Genomic DNA, 17,777 nt, shown 5'->3' with positions numbered 1-17,777 from the left:
ATATTATGGAAATGACTCTAATTTCTCTGTTCTTCCCAGGGAAAACCAACTCCTACTGGGCATCCATGCTATGGGGCTCTGTGCCAACCGCCTGCCTAGATACTTGGAATTCCTGAATTCTCGCAACAGTTCGTGGCAGATCTGCTGCAGCACCCGAGAGAGCAGGAGGAGGTACCCCAGTGAGGTACCCCAAAGCTGTTGGACGAACTGAAAGCTCACATCTCCTGCTCCGATCTCTGCTTTCACATTACCCGTCTGTACTTCACTCTCGGTCCAGGGAGTCCGCACCCCCCATCCCCACAGAAGCTCAGGAAACATCTCAGCCACACCACAGAGCCAGAGGCCCCTCAGTACCCCTCCAGCTGGGTGACCTCGCAAACACTGACCTGGACCAGGTAATCCCTTGGTAGGAGAGGGAGCCGCACATGCTCCATCAGCTTTGCCATGTGGTCTAAGCGGGTCTCCTTCTCATAATTGATCCACGAAATCACGGCTTCAAATACCTGGGAGGAAAAGAGAGGACACTTGCAAACAACGACCTCGGCTCATAAACCAGGAAGAGAAGTTGCTGGCCAGACATGCAGGCTTGATGTTCAAGATGAAACAAAGGTAGGAAGGCCTTGGACACTGGCTGGCCTGTTAGAGAACACACACACAGGATAATAAGCCTGCTGTCCCGGATGTGTAGGCGTTGTGGTTCAAACTAAGAAAGTTCAGACTGGCATTTAAGGATAGAAACGCAGAGTGGGAGCTGAAGGGGTTTGTAACCCCATAGAAACAACAATACCAATCACCCAGAGCTCCCAGAGACTAAACCACCATCTAAAGAGTACACACGGACAGATCCATGGCTCCAGCTCTTTATGTAGCAGAGGATAGCCTTGTTGGGCACCAATGAGAGGAGAAGTCTTTGGTCCTGCCAAGGCTCGACCCCTCAGTGTAGGGGAATGTCAAGGCTCAGAGGCAGGAAGGGGTGGGTAGATGGGTGAGTAAACACCCTCATAGAAACTGGGAAAGGGAATAACATTTAAAACATAAATAAATAAATAAAAATCCAAGAAAAAAAAAAGAAAGAAAGAGACGAGGAGTGGTCACTGTAAACTGGGTCTGAAAAGAGTGCTCAAAAGGACCAGAAGCCCTTGGGGTGTGGTTCCCTCCCTCATTTATGTCCCAAGTAATGTAGGATGGCGGCAGGGCTACCCTCTGCCCAAGGCTGGCTCTGGTGACGGAAAATGACACCAAGTGCCAGAGGGCAGGGAAAGATTTCACTCCTACGCCAATCAAAAGCTGGGGAACCTGGACCCAAAGGGAGAGACTGTGGTTTGCTTTCCAGAGGGTTAAGTCCAAACTCAAATTCCACCTGACTGTACGCACAGACTGGCAAAGTCCAGACCTGACAAGGCAGAACCAACCAGAAATCTTTCTGGAAAGAAATGGAAATATGAAAAGTCTTTGGTTAAAAAAAAAATACCCCTTTTGGGGTCAGGGAGAGTGGAGGTAAGTGGGCAGGGGTGTATGGCCAATGTGTCTGTCGTGCCATCACGGTAAGATTCTTAAAAAGAGCCAGGATGAAGAATCGGTCTCTGCTGTTGAAGAGGATAAAGCAGGGGCGTCAAGATGGCTCTGCAGGTGAGAGCACTTGTTCTGGGACTGCAAGCTGGGACAACCACTCTGGAAATCAGTCTGCAGGTTCCCCCCAAAATTGGACATAGTACCTCCTGAGGTCCCAGCTATACCACTCCTGGGCATATACTCAAAAGATGCTCCAACATATAACAAGGACACGTGCTCCACTATGTTCATAGCAGCCTTATTTATAATAGCCAGGAGCTGGAAAGAACCCAGATGCCCTTCAACAGAGGAATGGATACAGAAAATGTGGTACATCTACACAATGGAATATTACTCAGCTATCAAAAACAATGACTTCATGAAATTCATAGGCAAATGGAATGAACTAGAAAATATCTTCCTCAGTGAGGTAACCCAATCACAAAACACACATGGTATGCACTCATTGATAAGTGGCTATTAGCCCAAATGCTCGAATTACCCAAGATACAATCCACAGACCACATGAAGCTCAAGGCGAAGGAAGACCAAAGTGTGGATGCTTCAGTCCTTCTTAGAAGTGGGGACAAAATACTCACAGGAGGAAATATGGAGACAAAGTGTGGAGCAGAAACTGAAGGAAAGGCCATCCAGAGACTGCCCTACTTGGGGATCTGGCCCACATGCAGCCACCTAACCCAGTCACTATTGCTGATGCCAAGAAGTGCTTGCTGACAGGAGCCTGATAATGGATGTCCCCTGAGAGGCTCTGCCAGAGCCTTACTGATACAGATGAGGATGCTTGCAGCTAACCATTGGACTGAACACTGGGACCCCAATGGAGGAGTTAGAGAAAAGACTGAAGGAGCTGAAGGGGTTTGCAACCCCATAAGAAGAACAACAATATCAACCAACCAGACCACCCAGAGCTCTCAGGGACTAAACCACCAACCAAAGAGTATACATGGAGGGACCCATGGCTCCAGCTGCATATGTAACAGAGGATGGCATTGTCTGGCATCAGTGGGAGGAAAGGCCCTTGGTCCTGCCAGGGCTCGATGCCCCAGTGTAGGGGAATGTCAGTGAGGGTAGGTGGGAGGGAGTGGGTGGGTGAAGGAGCACCCTCATAGAAGCAGGGGTAGGAGGAACGGGATAGCAGGTTTCTGGAGGGAAAACCAGGAAAGGGGATAACACTTAAAATGTAAATAAAAATATCCAATAAGAGAAAAAACATAAAAAAATTAAAAACGAAATAAAAAGAGCACTTGTTCTTACAGAGGACCCACAGTGACCCTTACAGCCAATCCTAACTCTAGTTCCAGGAGATCCAATGCCTTCTTTAATCAAATCATACCCTTAATGTGTAATATCTCACTGTTTTTGCAAACTATCTACCTCAAAGTCAAACAGTCTTGCTTTTCAAAATACAGCAATAGATCCTAGCACAGCGAATAAAATCTGATCCCGGAGCCCAGGGACACTCAGAGACATACAGGAAGGGCTCCTTTTGCAAAGGAAGTCGCCGGCTAGTAAGTGTAAGAGAATGCCAGCATTGAGAAAGCTGTTTTTGCAAGCACCGGCCGTGGTAACTGACTCAGCGAGAGTCATCAGCGGACGATGACGTCAAAGGTCGTCTAGGAATAAGAATTCTATTCTCAGAGTCGTGCCACAGGTGACATTCCTTATGGGGCAGGTGGCATGCTCTCTGACAGATACGACCTTAGACAAGGGATCGAGGTTACTAAATTTGGTACCTGTAACAGGTCAAATTTATCTATTTATTTGCTGTTTGTTTTTGTTTGGATTTTGCTTTTGAGAAAGGGTCTCTCTGGGTAGACCTGGCTGTCCTGCATAGACCAAGCTTGGCCTGGACCACAGCTCCCACCTTTGCCTCCAGAGTGCTAGGATTCAAGGCCTGCACTACCACGCCTAGCCACTAAACTTGTACTTTGTGTGTATGCGTCATTCACAGATGTGCAGGTAACCCAGAGGCCAGAAGAAGGCAATGTCTTCCTTGGAACTGGAGGTACAGATGGTTGTGAGCCACTAGGTGGATGGGACTTGAACCCATGTCCTCTACAAGAGCAACCAGTGCTCCTAACCACTAACATGTCTCTCCAGCCAAGAATTTAATTTTTTAAAAAGTCAGAGCAGAACAGAATTAAAGAAAATGGGCAGCATACGTGCGCAGTTTTTCTCCTTTCTGAACGTAATGAGCTGTCTATTAATTAACCATAAGCACACAGATACTGAAATCCTCCTTGCATGTCTTAAAGACCATAAATTCAGTAGAGTTCTTCCCCACAGCACAGCAGGGGTTCTATGTGAGTACTGTTGACTAAATACTCTTGTCAGTGAATAGGTGGGTGAGCGGACTCAGAGGAAGCACTGGCACCAGGCCAGGCTGGAGTGGAGAGGGGGCATGAGAGGAGGAGGGCTGGAACCTGGGTGGGGAGCAGAGAGTCAGAGGCTGCTGGGGAAGCAGGGCTTGTCTGAGGGAGGTGATGGGCTCTGCATGCCATCCGCACCTCCTCTTACTCCCTTCTACCTGCCTGTGAACTTCTCCAGCAATGAGAAGTTCACCATCTGTCTCCTGCCCACAGCCCACAGAGTATGATACCAAGTGGATTAGGCCTTGGGTAGGTGGGGTTTAGTCATGGATCACATTCTCCCCACGGAGCAGCAAGCCTTTGCTTTAAAGAGGAAAACAGGAAGCTTTGTCCAAACATCACCGCAGGAGCTGTCCCACAGGAGCTGTCCCACAGGTGTCCCACAGGAGCAGCACCTCCTCTCCAGCCTCCCTGAGCAGCTCCACAGAGATGGCGCCTCAGCAAAAGCTGGCTGTGGCTGGGAAGGTCTTCCCACTCTAACCCATTGTCACAATGCAGGGAAGGGGGTGTTAAAAGAAAAAAGCTACCAATCTCTGAGCTTCACACACACACACACACACACACACACACACACACACACACACACACACACACACACAAGTCCTTCCCACTCTAACCCATTGTCACAATGCAGGGAAGGGGGTGTTAAAAGAAAAAAGCTACCAATCTCTGAGCTTCACACACACACACACACACACACACACACACACACATACACACACACACACACACACACACACACACACAAGTCCTTGAGCAGGAAACCCGCCAATCTTTGAACATGAAACCCACCAAATCCTGAGCAGGAAGCCCACCAATCCCTGAGCTCCTCAGAAGCTCCGCCCCCTAGAAAATCCTATATAAGCCCTGCCCTTTGCCGGGACCCTCCAATAAAATTCCTTCATGAGATTTGCTGCCTGGTATGAACCTCTCACGGGAAGAAGCCAAGAAGTAATGAAAAGAAGAAAAGGAGCAGGGCTGAGGCCCCTGAGCTCCTCAGCCCGGCTGGGGATCCCCTCCTGAGCTCCAGTGTCTCGGGATGCCCTTCCACTGCCACACCTTCTGCCCTCGGAGCTCTGTGGTTCCTGGACTTCCAAGTCCCAGGATACCTTTCCATCTGAGCGGAAACACTACAATCCCCAACGGCTCTTCCCAGGAAGTCCTCACAGACCGTAGTCCTGAATTCTCACATAAGCCAGTGAGTCAGTGCTTCATTGACTGTTCCAACCCAGAACCAAAAGAGGCAGATGTGTGGTCCCCGCAAACCCAGCGGTGGTGCTCCTGTTCCCCATTAATCTCAACTGCCTCTCAGGTGTCTACTAGCCTGGCTTGGCAAAGTAGAGCACACCGGCCAAATCCAGCCTGCACCTGCTTTGTAAAGAAAAACTCGCTGGCGTAGCACCGCACTCAGAGTCTCCAGGGTGCTCCATGCCCAGGAGCAGGGATGAGAATACCAGAGCACAGTGCCAGAAATGCTCATTATCTGTGGGTTATGGGAAAAACTACAAACTCGTACTCTGTAAATCTAAGCAGAGATCCCAGGGCTTCAGTCAAGCGACCTGGTAATACAATGTTACAATGTTTCCGTGGGTTCCCTGATTAAATGCAAACGCTTGGCTGCTTACTGCTCCTTTGCTCTCAAAGAGACAGGGTCCTCCCCTCACTGACCTACGGGGCTGAACCAGTTTCTTGGATGCTCCATGTGCAGATGCGTTGAGGCAAAGTCTGTATTGTTGTAAGCTCTCAATCATTAAGTGGAAGCACAAGTCCCGGCCAGAAAACACTGGGTAACTCCCCACCCCACCCTAGTTACACATACAGCCAAGCCAGGCAGGACCTGAATACCTTAAGTAAAGCGAGCTCCGGGGAGTGGGCACCGAAGCCAGCTTTCAAAATGTATTTTGAAAATCAAGAAGGAGGATTCTAGATCCATTGGCAAGATTGTAACTTGGTGAGATGATTCTCACAACAGGAACTAGAAGGGAAGCTAATTAAATAATATCAGAGGGAAAAATGAGGCTCCTGAGCTGGAGAGATGGCTCAGCGGTTAAGAGCACTGACTGCTCTTCCAGAGGTCCTGAGTTCAATCCCAGCAACCACATGGTGGCTCACAACCATCTGTAATGGGACCTGATGCCCTCTTCTGGTGCATCTGAAGACAGGTACATTGTACTTATATATAATAAACAAATAAATCTAAGAAAAAATGAGGTTCCTGCCCATGGACCTGATTTGCTAATCAGGATTAGAGGATTTTGATCAATAACATTTTGCATGCATGACCTCATTTAAGCCACACCAAACTTCCAAAGGAGGTGTCGAGACTCATGTTTTAGAGATGATCACGTAGCCTCAGAGAGGAACAAGTTAGGAGAGGCCACCACGTTACCAGGGTGGAGGAACTGCAGATGCAAACTCACTTCAACCCCCCAACCCCAAGTTTGAGTGCTGTGCAAAGGTGCTTCTCCATCCTGAGTGGCTGAACCCCTGAGCCAGCTGCAGAGCCGGGAGCCAAGTCCTTAAGCCTGGAGTACTAATTATAGCTCTCCACGCGGTCCCGGGACATCGTCCCAGGGAAGGGGAGGGACAAGGGCATTTGCTGGGTTTGCTGCAGTGCTTTTAAATTGAGAGTTTCTGAGTGCAAGAATGGTCATGTTTTCTGTCTTTTCTTAATTTTTAATTAAAATATATTTACATCATTTTCCCCCTTCCCGTTCCTCCCTCCAACCCTTTCTGTATCCCCCTCCTCCTTCTCAAATTCTTAGCCTCTTTTTGTTAATATATATGCACATATTTGTGTACATATACATATATACATATATGTATATAATACATATGCATACATATATGTGTGTATACATATACATTATACATATATGTATATATACATATTTACATATATACATGTGTGTATATACATATACATATATACATATATGTGTATACATATACACACACACACACATATATATATATGCACATATACAATCCAGTGCCTCTATTTACCATTGCTAGTATGTCTATGATTTCAGGACTGACCACTTGATTTTGACTAACCTATTAAGAAGCTCATCCCTGGTGGAAACTAATTCTCTCACTCTCAATAAGCTGTTTTTAAAGACTTTTTTTAGGCATTAGATTAAATTTTTTTTCTTTTTTTTTTTTTTTTTTTTTTGGTTCTTTTTTTCGGAGCTGGGGACCGAACCCAGGGCCTTGCGCTTCCTAGGTAAGCGTAAATTTTTTTTCTTAAGGAAGTTGACCTCAAGCATCACAGAGAATGTAGGGGACCCCTGTGCCTCCTATTGAGCTACCTGTCCATCCACCACGAGGTAGAGAGTGCAAGTGGACAGTGTAGAGATTTGCTTTTTCCTGCCTTTGAAAAGTTCGTGTCTACCAGATAGTGAAGTCTAGTCTCCTCCCCAGCTCAGAGCTCAGTGGTAGTCAGTGTGGGCATGTGTTGCCTGTAGCTCTTGTTACCCCACCTAAGTTCCAGGAACCGAACCAGCCGCACTACCAGCCCCCACCCAGATTCCCTTGAATTCACAGAGTAAAACACACACACTCACACACACACTCACATACTCACACTCACACACTCACACACACACTCACATACTCACACTCACACACTCACACACACACTCACATACTCACACTCACACACTCACACACACACCCTCACACATACACTCACACACTCACACACTCACACACACACACACACGCTGCTCGATTGGCGTGGGAGGTCATCCAGGCTATGCTGCTTGCTCGAATGCTTTCCTTTCTTTCCTTTGCACTATTCTGATATGAAGTCATTACGCAACCCTTTTAAAAAGTCATTTTGCGCCACTGGCATTTTCCACGATTAATTTTCATGTAGACTGGGTAAGTTTGTCCTAACGTTACCGGGTCATTTAGACACTGTAAAAGGATTTGAAATCTGTTCCTAGTGTTTTCTGGAAGCCTGTTTATTTTGTAGTTTTAATCAAAAGTTCCCTTTTGTCATTGAGTTTGCCCTAGCATGCAGGTTTTTGGTTTTGTTTTGTTTACAATAAATTTAAAATGCTTTAAAAATCACGGGCCACCTGGGTTTCAGATAGACCTGGTCAAGGCTCCTCCTCACTCTGGTTTTTTGAATACTGAGATGCACTGCTCTTATAGCTGCTGGCTTAAATCCTGCCGTATTTCACTTCTAGCCTTTCTAGGTGTGTCATCTTCATTGAAGCACAGAGAATTTAGAGCACATTAAGAATTGCATTAAGAATAATTCTATAATTGACTTTTGTGTGGCCCACTTCTCGTCCAGATACCTTGAGGCAGACTACAGCTTCGTCCTTGAGGAAGAATACCAGATGCAGGACATATTCCACAATCAAGGGGCTCAGGGTCAAATGAGCGTGAGAACCGCACCATGCCACTGCCAAATCTCCATCAGAGATGCTCGAAGTTCCGTGTCCAGGCTCCCAGGAGTCTGCAGGACAAAGCTCAGAGCCCTTCCCAGCCAGGCTCCCAAATACAGGGGTTCTCAACGCCTGGGTTGTGACAAATTGTCACAAATTGGATATCCTGCATATCACATATTTACATTACGAATCATAACAGCAAAATTACAGTCATGGCTGCGAATCACCACAACATGAGGACCTGCATTAAAGGGTCGCAGCATTAGAGAGGTGAAGAACCACTGCCCTAGGGCTGGAGAGATGGCTCAGTGGTAAGAGCACTGAGTGCTCTTCCAGAGGTCCTGAGTTCAATTCCCAGCAACCACATGGTGACTCACAACCGTCTGTAAGAAGATCTGATGCCCTCTTCTGGTGTGTCTGGAGAGAGCTACAGTGTACTCACATATATGAAATGAAGAAGAAGAGGAGGAAGAGGAGGAGGGAGAGGAGGAGAAGGAGGAGGAGCATAGCTCTAATGTATCTGCCCGGAAAACTTCTTTTCCTAAATGCCAAAAAAAAAAAAAAATCTTGTAATATTATAATTTTGTAAGGCACAGTTGGCTAAATTCTGACCAAAAAAAAAAAAAAAAGCTCCCTCTTTAGCCATTCTTACAGATCATTCCTTCATTCCAACCCTCACCCCACCACAGATCCTTGATTCTCATCACACTGGTTACTCTGCTCTACAAGTTTACAACAAGATGCCCCAAGCTGGACAAGAAGTGTCTGCCAACCCTGCTGCCCATAGCCTGGAGGCTCCGCAATGCCTTGCCTACTCAACGATCCAGGATAAAAAACTCCCGGGTGTCTTCTGTGAGCACGGACTGTAAGGAGCCCCGTCTTAGATCTAGATGTTCTGGACACGGGCTTTCAGTCTCTCCGCTTGCCGCAGAGATTCCTGGACAGTAACAGCTAGGGTGTCTCAGCTCTGTATCCTGACTGGGTGCTACAACAAGGGGAAACAGACACAAGCACTTCTGTGTCCACTCCCAGGGCTCGGGGAGTGAATTCGCCTGCCTCCCTGAGCACTGGTTATCTGTCATGCTAGCGGCTGTGAGCATTGAGATGGTAAACCAGCAGCAGGGAGGGAGGCTGTGGCTTGAGTGGTAGCGCCAGATCCCATCCCCAGCGAGGCAGAGGCTGCGTGTATCTGTAATCCTAGCACCTGGGAGGTGGAGATGGGATCCAGAGTTCAAGGCTATCCTCTGCTACACAGCAAGGCTGAAGCCAACTTAAAATACATAAGCTCTTATCTCGACATCAAGAAAACAAAATCTTGAAGTGAACTGTGCTCTGCCCAAGGAACATCGGACACGAAAATTATTCGCAAATCTTTACCCCACGCCTTCAAGTTAAAATACTCATGAGTACCTGTCTATGCTATAGAAGTCAAATGTCAGCTGCCCTTTGAACTGGGAGCAGGGAGATGTTAACTAAAAGGGGACTCTGGAGTCTGTTCCTTTCATCCTTGTGCTAGTTGAACGGATCTGTTTGCGTTGTAAAATGTTGACTTACATACGTGTTATCTGCCTCTGCATTTCTCGACCCACTGCAACACACGCTTGGCATTGAAAGCAAATTTGCACACTCCGCCTGCAGAGTTTGGGTGGCCATGGCAGACCCTGCTTACAGCACTGTGGCACTCTGCTCAACTGGTCAGAGTGACGCTTCTTTAGTAAGTAAACCAAAACCCCAAGGTCAGGTGTGGTCTGCCTCCCTACGAGTCGTCTGTCTGTCGGGAAGGCCTCTTGAGGTCCCTAAAACAATTGCAGGCATTTGCTGCTGCTGCTGCTGCTGCCGGTTGCCTGGTAAGACAATGCACATCCCTGTTGCAGGAGGTAGGCAAATCTAGTTGGAACTGGCTGGAAGGTTCTTCCCTGATGGCTAGCCCTGATAGTGTCACAATGTCTGTCACCAAGTGTTGTTTGTTTGCGGACCCCATTTGCGGCAAGATACACCCTCTGAGGCAGTAGTGGTGACTTTTGTCAGAGAAATCACCAGCCACTTACTGCTTAGAATCAAGGCCCACTGTCCGGGGAGGAAGCCACATCTGGCACCACCAAGCCAGTCATAGCCCATGGTTTTGAAAGTCACAGGATAGGCTAAATGGACATGTGCCTGTCGTGCAGCCTTCCACGTGACTGCGCTCGTCCCCACAGATTAGCGTTGGTGATCGAGGTTCCTTCCTGCCTCGACGGTCAGCAGCAAGGCAGAGACATTGAACTGTGAAGGTGATGACCACAAATGACTACTGAATATTTGGCCATAAATTGGGTGTCTGAGTCACGCCCTCCCAGGCTTAATGAACATTGAAAATGGACTTAAGAGCACGGTGCAGGGGGGTAGTGGGGAACACTGACTTCCAGGTATGACCTGGCTGCCCTGCTCTTAGACTCATAGCCGCTGTGATTACACGTGAGGGGTCTGCACTCGGGCTCAGCCCATCCGCAGCCTGCCTTGAGGGAGGGGCTCATGAGAACACATCCCTCCTTGAGGGTTTACACACACAGTGAATGGTTGACGGGGCATTTTCTTCAGTGGGTCAGCCATTGGTAAGGAGCTGTACTCTTCCTATAAACAAATAAGAAATCCTCTCCCATTCACTTGTAAACAACACTAATGAAATTCACTACATCTCTCTCTTTGTCCCTCTCCCTCTCCCTCTCCCGCTCCCCTTCCCGCTCTCTCTCCTCCCCTTCCCCCCTCTTCCTTCCCTTCTTTCTTCCCCTCCCCTCCCCCCTCTCCCTCTCCCCTCCCTCTCTCCCTCCCTTACCCCTCTTCCCCCCTCTCTTCTCCCCCCACACACACACATACACACAGTAGGATTGCCAGTTGAGAAGAGGAAGGGAATCAGTGGTAACGAGAGGGGGACAGGAGAGGGTGACAGAGACGTGAATGTTACTGAAATATGCTATCGACATGTATGAAAATGTCATTAAATATAACACGTGATGCAGGCAAAAAGAATAATACTAAGGGAGATGAGTTTGCTGACTCAGGCTAATAAACTGGGTGAAGACCTCACTCACAGTGGTGCTCCCAACAGTTCACCCTGAACAATAAGGTTCACCTGCTCGGTCACCAGAAACTAATGACTTCATGGAAATCAGGCTCAGCCTGCCAGCCAAGATATTACAGCCTGCATCCCTCAGCAGCAGCCTGCATCCCCCAGCAGCAGCCTGCATCCCTCAGCAGCCTGCATCCCTCAGCAGCCTGCATCCCTCACCAACAGCCTGCATCCCTCAGCAGCCTGCATCCCTCAGTAACAGCCTGCATCCCTCAGCAGCCTGCATCCCTCAGCAGCAGCCTGCATCCCTCACCAGCAGCCTGCATCCCTCACCAGCAGCCTACATCCCTCACCAACAGCCTGCATCCCTCACCAACAGCCTGCATCCCCCAGCAGCAGCCTGCATCCCTCAGCAGCAGTCCAGAAATTCAGATAGATCATGTAGCACCAATAAAACATCCCTGGGAGACATCATTCCAGTTTTTCCCAGGAAATAAAAGATCACAATGAGACCCTTGAAATGTAGTACAGCACATGCTGTGATACAGAGAGAATCCAACCTGAGTCCTCATGACAGCGCAAGCTTTAAGAGACTTAGCCATTTCTCTCTGACCCACATCTGCTGCAAGCAGTCGCCCAGCCAGTGTCACTTCAGGGCTGTCATGAAGAGCCTCCTTGTCTTATGGACGGTTTGAACTGTTGAGTAAAATACCATAAGCAAGAGCCACCTCTCTCTCTCTCTCTCTCTCTCTCTCTCTCTCTCTCTCTCTCTCTCTCTCTCGGACCCTGTGGGGTCCTGGCTTGCCTCCCACAGCTTGTGTAGCCCGATTTCTTATTGCACCCAGGACAAGCTGGTAAGGGGTGGCACCACCCACAGTGAGCTGGCCCCTCCCAAATCAATCATCAATCGAGATAATATACCACAGACTCTCGCACAGGCCGCTCTGATGGGGGTGTTTTCTCATTGAGCGTCCCTCTTCCCGAATGACTCTAGCTTGTGTCAAGCTGACATAAATCCAGCCAACATATTCATGTTTCGTAAGATGGCGTGGGATAATTGAGCTGTACGAAGCCAAGGCTTGGAGACACCCAACGGTTGCTGAGCCAAGGTGTCGACGCCCAGCAAACTGCATTAGAGCCCAGAAGACATTGCCAAATCTCTTCTTCCTGCATGCAGACCGGGAGTTTGCTATCCTGCCTTTGTGCTTGCAAGGGCACCTGTAGCCAGAGAGGAGTTCAACAAACCAGTTGCTTGCAGGCTTCGATTTGATCCACTGCACCATGTGAAGGAACCCAGGAGGGTCCTTGTGTTGGCTCAGTCGTGGTGTGGAGAGATGTGGAGAATCTACCCAAAGAACTAGCGATGCTGCGTGATTCTGCCAGCAACAGTGTGTGTGTGTGTGTGTGTGTGTGTGTGTGTGTGTGTGTGTGTGTGTGTAGGAGTGTGTTCACCTGTGCATGCACCTAGACAGGAGAAAGGGTGATATTAAATATCTCCTTCTGGAACTCTCCATCTTTATTGGAGACAGGATAGATCTCTCGCTGAAGCAGGAACTCCCAGGTTAGGTTAGAACACTCAGCCAGGAGGTTCCCCAAAGACGCTCGAGCCTCTCCTCTGCCCAGCACTTCCTGTTATAGACACACATTGCTGTGCCAGTTCTGACACAGGGGTTTTGTTTGAGATCCGAAGGTATGTCTTGACCAGAGAAAACACTTTATCTACTAAGCCATCTCTCAAGCTCCAAGTAAAACAAAAACCAAATGAAGAAAAGGGAGGGAAACCAAATAGCTGTCTACACTCTCACACACACACACACACACACACACACACACAAATGCCCCTCCACATGCCTGTTCTTTTCTCTGGATTAAATCAATCCAGTCAGCTGAGGCCAGGGCCACCCTCAGCCTGTGTCCCTCACTCCTGGGGAGTGTCCAGCTGAGCATCCTCATGGCGTCAAGAACTGTGCACAGCACAGAGGTCTCTGTGGTGCCCTTGGAACTCTCAGTCACAACAATGATTCACAACAATGTGGATGCTGGGAGAGGATCTCCTGTGGCAGCCTAAGTCGGACCCTAACCCTTCCAGTGGCCAAAGGGATGCCTAAGCACAGCCCTGACAGAGCCTTCCCGTCGACTATTTCCTGTGTTCTAGGCAAATTCATGCACATTTCATTCCCTCCTAGAACAGCCCTACAGGGAAGCTCCTACATCGCTCTGCCTGCTTGTACGGACGAAAATGCTGAGCCTGGGAAGGGCTCTACTCAGCAAATATTTCCCATGGACTTCCCTGAGCCTCACATCAGTCTAGAAAGCAGGCCGCACCTCTGACCCCGTGATGGACACGTTCTGGCAGGAGATAATTTGCTCATTTTAGCAACTTTCTAGCTCAGAAGAAGCCACTGCTAAGCACCCTGACCATTCACAGTAAAGCACTGGGTCTCCTCGACTTCACGAAGGGTGGGTTAATTCTTGTCAGCTCTGATGTCTGAAACCTGGCTGTGCCTTAGAATACGCCTGCAAGAAATATAACTGTCAAGTGTGGATGTAGGTAAACCCAGGTTGTGTGATTGTGAACCAAACTGAAACGCTGACAGCTGTTAGCACTAAATACAGGTGGACTTCTACTTCAGATCCCTAAGATTACTTCAAATACATTTAAAGTAAAGTAAAACTTCAAATACATTTAAAATAATAAAATAAAATAAACCAACTATGAAACAAAAAGGAAAAGCCGTTGTGCACGCCAGCAGTCGCTTATATCACATCCTGTGTAACTGCAGGGAGCAGGAATCTTAAAATCTGGGACATGATTTTTCAAAGCACAAGGGACTGACATTTAGATGGTGAACACTTGTCAGAAGCTTTTGAGCTTTTCAGCTGCTTTTTAGCAATATTTGATGCACGAAGAGAAATGAAGCTGCGGCTTTGGGCTCTGGAGAGATGGTGCAGTGGTGAAGGGCACTTGCCTCTCTTGCATAAGACCTGAGCTGGTTTCTAAAAACCCCTGTGGCAGCTAACCACCATCTGTAACTCCAGTTTCAGGAGGGAGGATCCAGTGCCTTCTTCTGGCTTCCATGGGCACTGCATGCACGTGGTATGCAGACACAGGCGTAGATCTCTTGAGTTTGAGGCAAGATTGGTTTGCTCCAGGCCAACAAGGGCCACAGTCCGAAGGGGAGGGTAGGGGAGGGTGGGGGAGGGCAGGGGAGGGCAGGGGAGGGAAGAAGGGCAGGGGAAAGAAGGGAAGGGGGGGAGAGAAGGAAAGAGAAGAGAGAAGGCTCATGGTTTGAGATTATATCTCTTATGACAGGGAAGAAAAAGGGAGAGGAGAGGAGGGGAGGGAAGGGAAGGGAGAGAGGAGGGGAGGGGGAGGGGAGGGAAGGGAGAGGTAAAGGGAGGGAAGGGAGAGGGGAAGGGAGGGAATGGGGAGCTATGGGTTTAGTGGATGAGAAAATATAGCTAAACCCTACTATTTTTTTAAAAATCATGTTGCATGGATGTTTATCTGTGTGCATATGTGTGCACCATGTGTGTGCCTGGTGCCTGCTGAGGCCAGAAGAGGACATCAGACTCCTTGGAACCGAAGTTACAGGTGGTTGTGAGGCACCACCATGTGGATACTGGGAACCGAACTCTGGTCGTCAGAGAAAACAGTCTGTGCTCCTAACTACTAAGCCGTCCCTCCGGGACCCAAACCCTACTTTTTGCTCAGCCTCACTCTTCAATGTACCAAAGCAATGGAAGGCATAGAGACATTCGTGTTAGTGACTTTCCAGGTCACCGTGACCAGCCCCCTGATAAGAAATGGCTTAGTGGGGGAATGGTTTGCCTGGCTCATGGTTTGAGGGTCTATCTCATGTCAGAGAAGGCAGCTTGGAGTGGCTATGGCAAGAGCATGAAGCTCCCCGCTCATCTCTGTGGACCAGGAAGCAGAGAGAAATGAATGCTGGGGCTTAGTGGTTTCCCTATTCCCTTTTTATTCAGCCCAAGACCCTAGCCCGCTAGGATGATGCCACGTGCACTCAGGGTGTGTTTCCTCCCTTGGAAAAAAAAACCCTCCCAGACACTCCCAAAAGCTTGCCTCACTAATGCCCCAGGACCATGTGCTTCTTAGGTCAACAACCCAAATTCATCACCACCAGTCTACCCCGTCAACCCAAAACCCAAACATATTACCTTAAACCACGGCTTTCCATCCTGGTCCCTAAAGTCTCATAACATCGGATATACGAAGTGACAGAGTAAACAATCCCATCTGAGAGAAAGGAATGGGCTAGTAAAGAAACTAGGGATTTCCATGAGTCTGAGAACAGCCTGGTCTACAAAGTGAGGTCCAGGATAGCCAGGGCTACACAGAGTAACCCTGGAGAGAGAGAGAGAGAGAGAGAGAGAGAGAGAGAGAGAGAGAGAGAGAGAGAGAGAGAGAGAGAGAGAGAATGACGAGGAGGGGGAGGAGGGGGAGGAAGAGGAAGAGGAGGAGGAAGAGGAGGAGGAGGAGGAAGAGGAGGAAGAGGAGGAGGAGGAAGAGGAGGAGGAGGATTGAAACCAAAGCAAAAGCAAGGCCCAAGAGGGTGAAAGCAAACATTTCAGTTCCCTCTAACATCCGGGCTCAGATATGAGTAGCCACTGCCTTGCAACACTGTTGCCTGCTACAATCATGGCCTCTTTCCAGAGTCAACTCCACTGGGTATCTTCAGCTTCCCTCAGTGAATGCCCTACTCTTCTGGCATCTCCAATCCTGGGAGGCCTATTGAAACTTGGGCTTGACCTTCTCAGCTTCATATACCTTGGGCTCAGGAACTCCATGCTAGGGGTCTGATCCTGCTACAGGTAGGCTGGACTTGGTAGCTTTCTGGAACATTCCTTTCTCTGACATGTTGGATCAGCCTCCAAGATCAGTAACATGAGAGCAATGGTGAAGTCTGCTACCTGCCCATGATGTCACCTGGCCCCAGACAACAGTCTCTCAGACAACAGCTATCATCCATGTGACTTTGTGGCTGGACCCAGGAAATGCCTCTGCAGGTAGCCCTATTTGATCAACCAATCGGGTTGTTTTGGTTCAGGCATCCTCTTTCTGACAATTCTTTTTCAAACACACTTTCATTATTATACTCTAGAGCTTCTGGTGGATACAGTGTTTCTCTTAAGGCAGTTTGCAAGGTGTAGGAGGCTTGTCCTAAATTACACCAGTCTTTTCAACACTTAGAGCACTACACCCACAGCTGCTTTGTCTGTGCCGTCTACATGTGTAACTGTGTCCACATTCCTTTCTTGGCCAAGATATACATTTTTTCACATATTTCTGTCTCCCCATACACACACACACACACACACACACACACACACACATGCAATTGTAAACCTGACTAAAAGCAGTGAGCAGTAGCCATGCCACAGCCTGAATGTTTTGCTGTCCTGGAATTGCCTCCTCTCCACAGCGTTGTCCATTCCTTGTGAACTTTATCTCACTCGGGCTCAGGACACAAGCAAAAAGCAGCCAGCTTCTTTGCCAGAATGAACCGAGAGTATCTTACAGCCTGGCTTCTGATGCAGCCCTTCGGCTCCCTGACATTTCACACACACGGTTTTTATTGTCTACATTTTCATTATTGCTCTGGTTTTCCAAACCCCGGAGAGAAGGGCAGACTATACTCTGCACACAGCACTCCAAGGCATGTTCCCTGAAGCTATAAACTCTATAAACTGACAGTTGCAAGACCTGAGCACCCCCTGCTCAGCACACAGCTTTACAGCAGCACAGTTTTCTACATTAACTACTTCCTTCAGTTGTGCAACAGAATATCTGACAAGAAGCTAGTTAAGGGAGAAAGATTCTTTCTGGCCACAGTTTGAGGATATAGCTCCCTGTGCTGGAGAAAGCTGCTGGCTCACAGCTCCGTGGACCAGGAAACAGAGTGATGAATGCAGGCATTTGGGGAGACTCTTCCACCCCTCTTTTTATTCAGCCTGGGACCATGTGGGACCCACGTGGACGATACCATCCATAGTCAGGGTGGGTCTTCCCCTCTCAGTTAATCCTCCAAGGAAAAGCCCTCACAGGCACACCCTAGAGTGTAGTTCACTAACGCTCTAGGCAGTTCTTAATCTACTCAAGTAGGCAGCCAACATCAACCATCGTGAGTCACTTTAGGAAAGCGTCCCCTAATTCTGAAGGTTCTCACGCTTCCAAGGTATGAAGCGTGCAGGGTTCTGTCAGTGGTGGACATACAGGCACACTGAACCCTACTTTAAAAGAGCATGCATTCCCTAAGTGCATGAAGTCATGAGAGCCACCCCACGTTTCTCTGCCTTGAGAGACACGTGGTTTACTTAAGAGCTCACTCTAGCAGCCCCACCATCTTAACCACATACCTTGGCCCA

At 48.5% G+C, this 17,777-nt stretch overlaps 1 protein-coding gene across 2 annotated transcripts in view; it reads right to left on the bottom strand.

Annotated features, from left to right (window-relative positions):
* Klhl3 (kelch-like family member 3) overlaps positions 1–17,777 on the bottom strand; it is a 120,585-nt gene that overhangs the window by 34,124 nt on the left and 68,684 nt on the right. For both annotated transcript variants that reach the window (XM_087591298.1, NM_001419643.1), the window contains 1 exon segment: positions 387–503. In XM_087591298.1, coding sequence (XP_087447424.1) covers positions 387–446 — 60 coding nt within the window. In that variant the 5' untranslated portion in view covers positions 447–503.

This window comes from Rattus norvegicus, chromosome 17, assembly GCF_021556685.1.
Source record: "Rattus norvegicus strain SHRSP/BbbUtx chromosome 17, alternate assembly SHRSP_T2T, whole genome shotgun sequence".
NCBI classification, from domain to species: Eukaryota; Metazoa; Chordata; class Mammalia; order Rodentia; family Muridae; genus Rattus; species Rattus norvegicus.
Note: the sequence above shows the minus strand (reverse complement) of the source record. Positions and strands in the feature narration are given on the sequence as shown.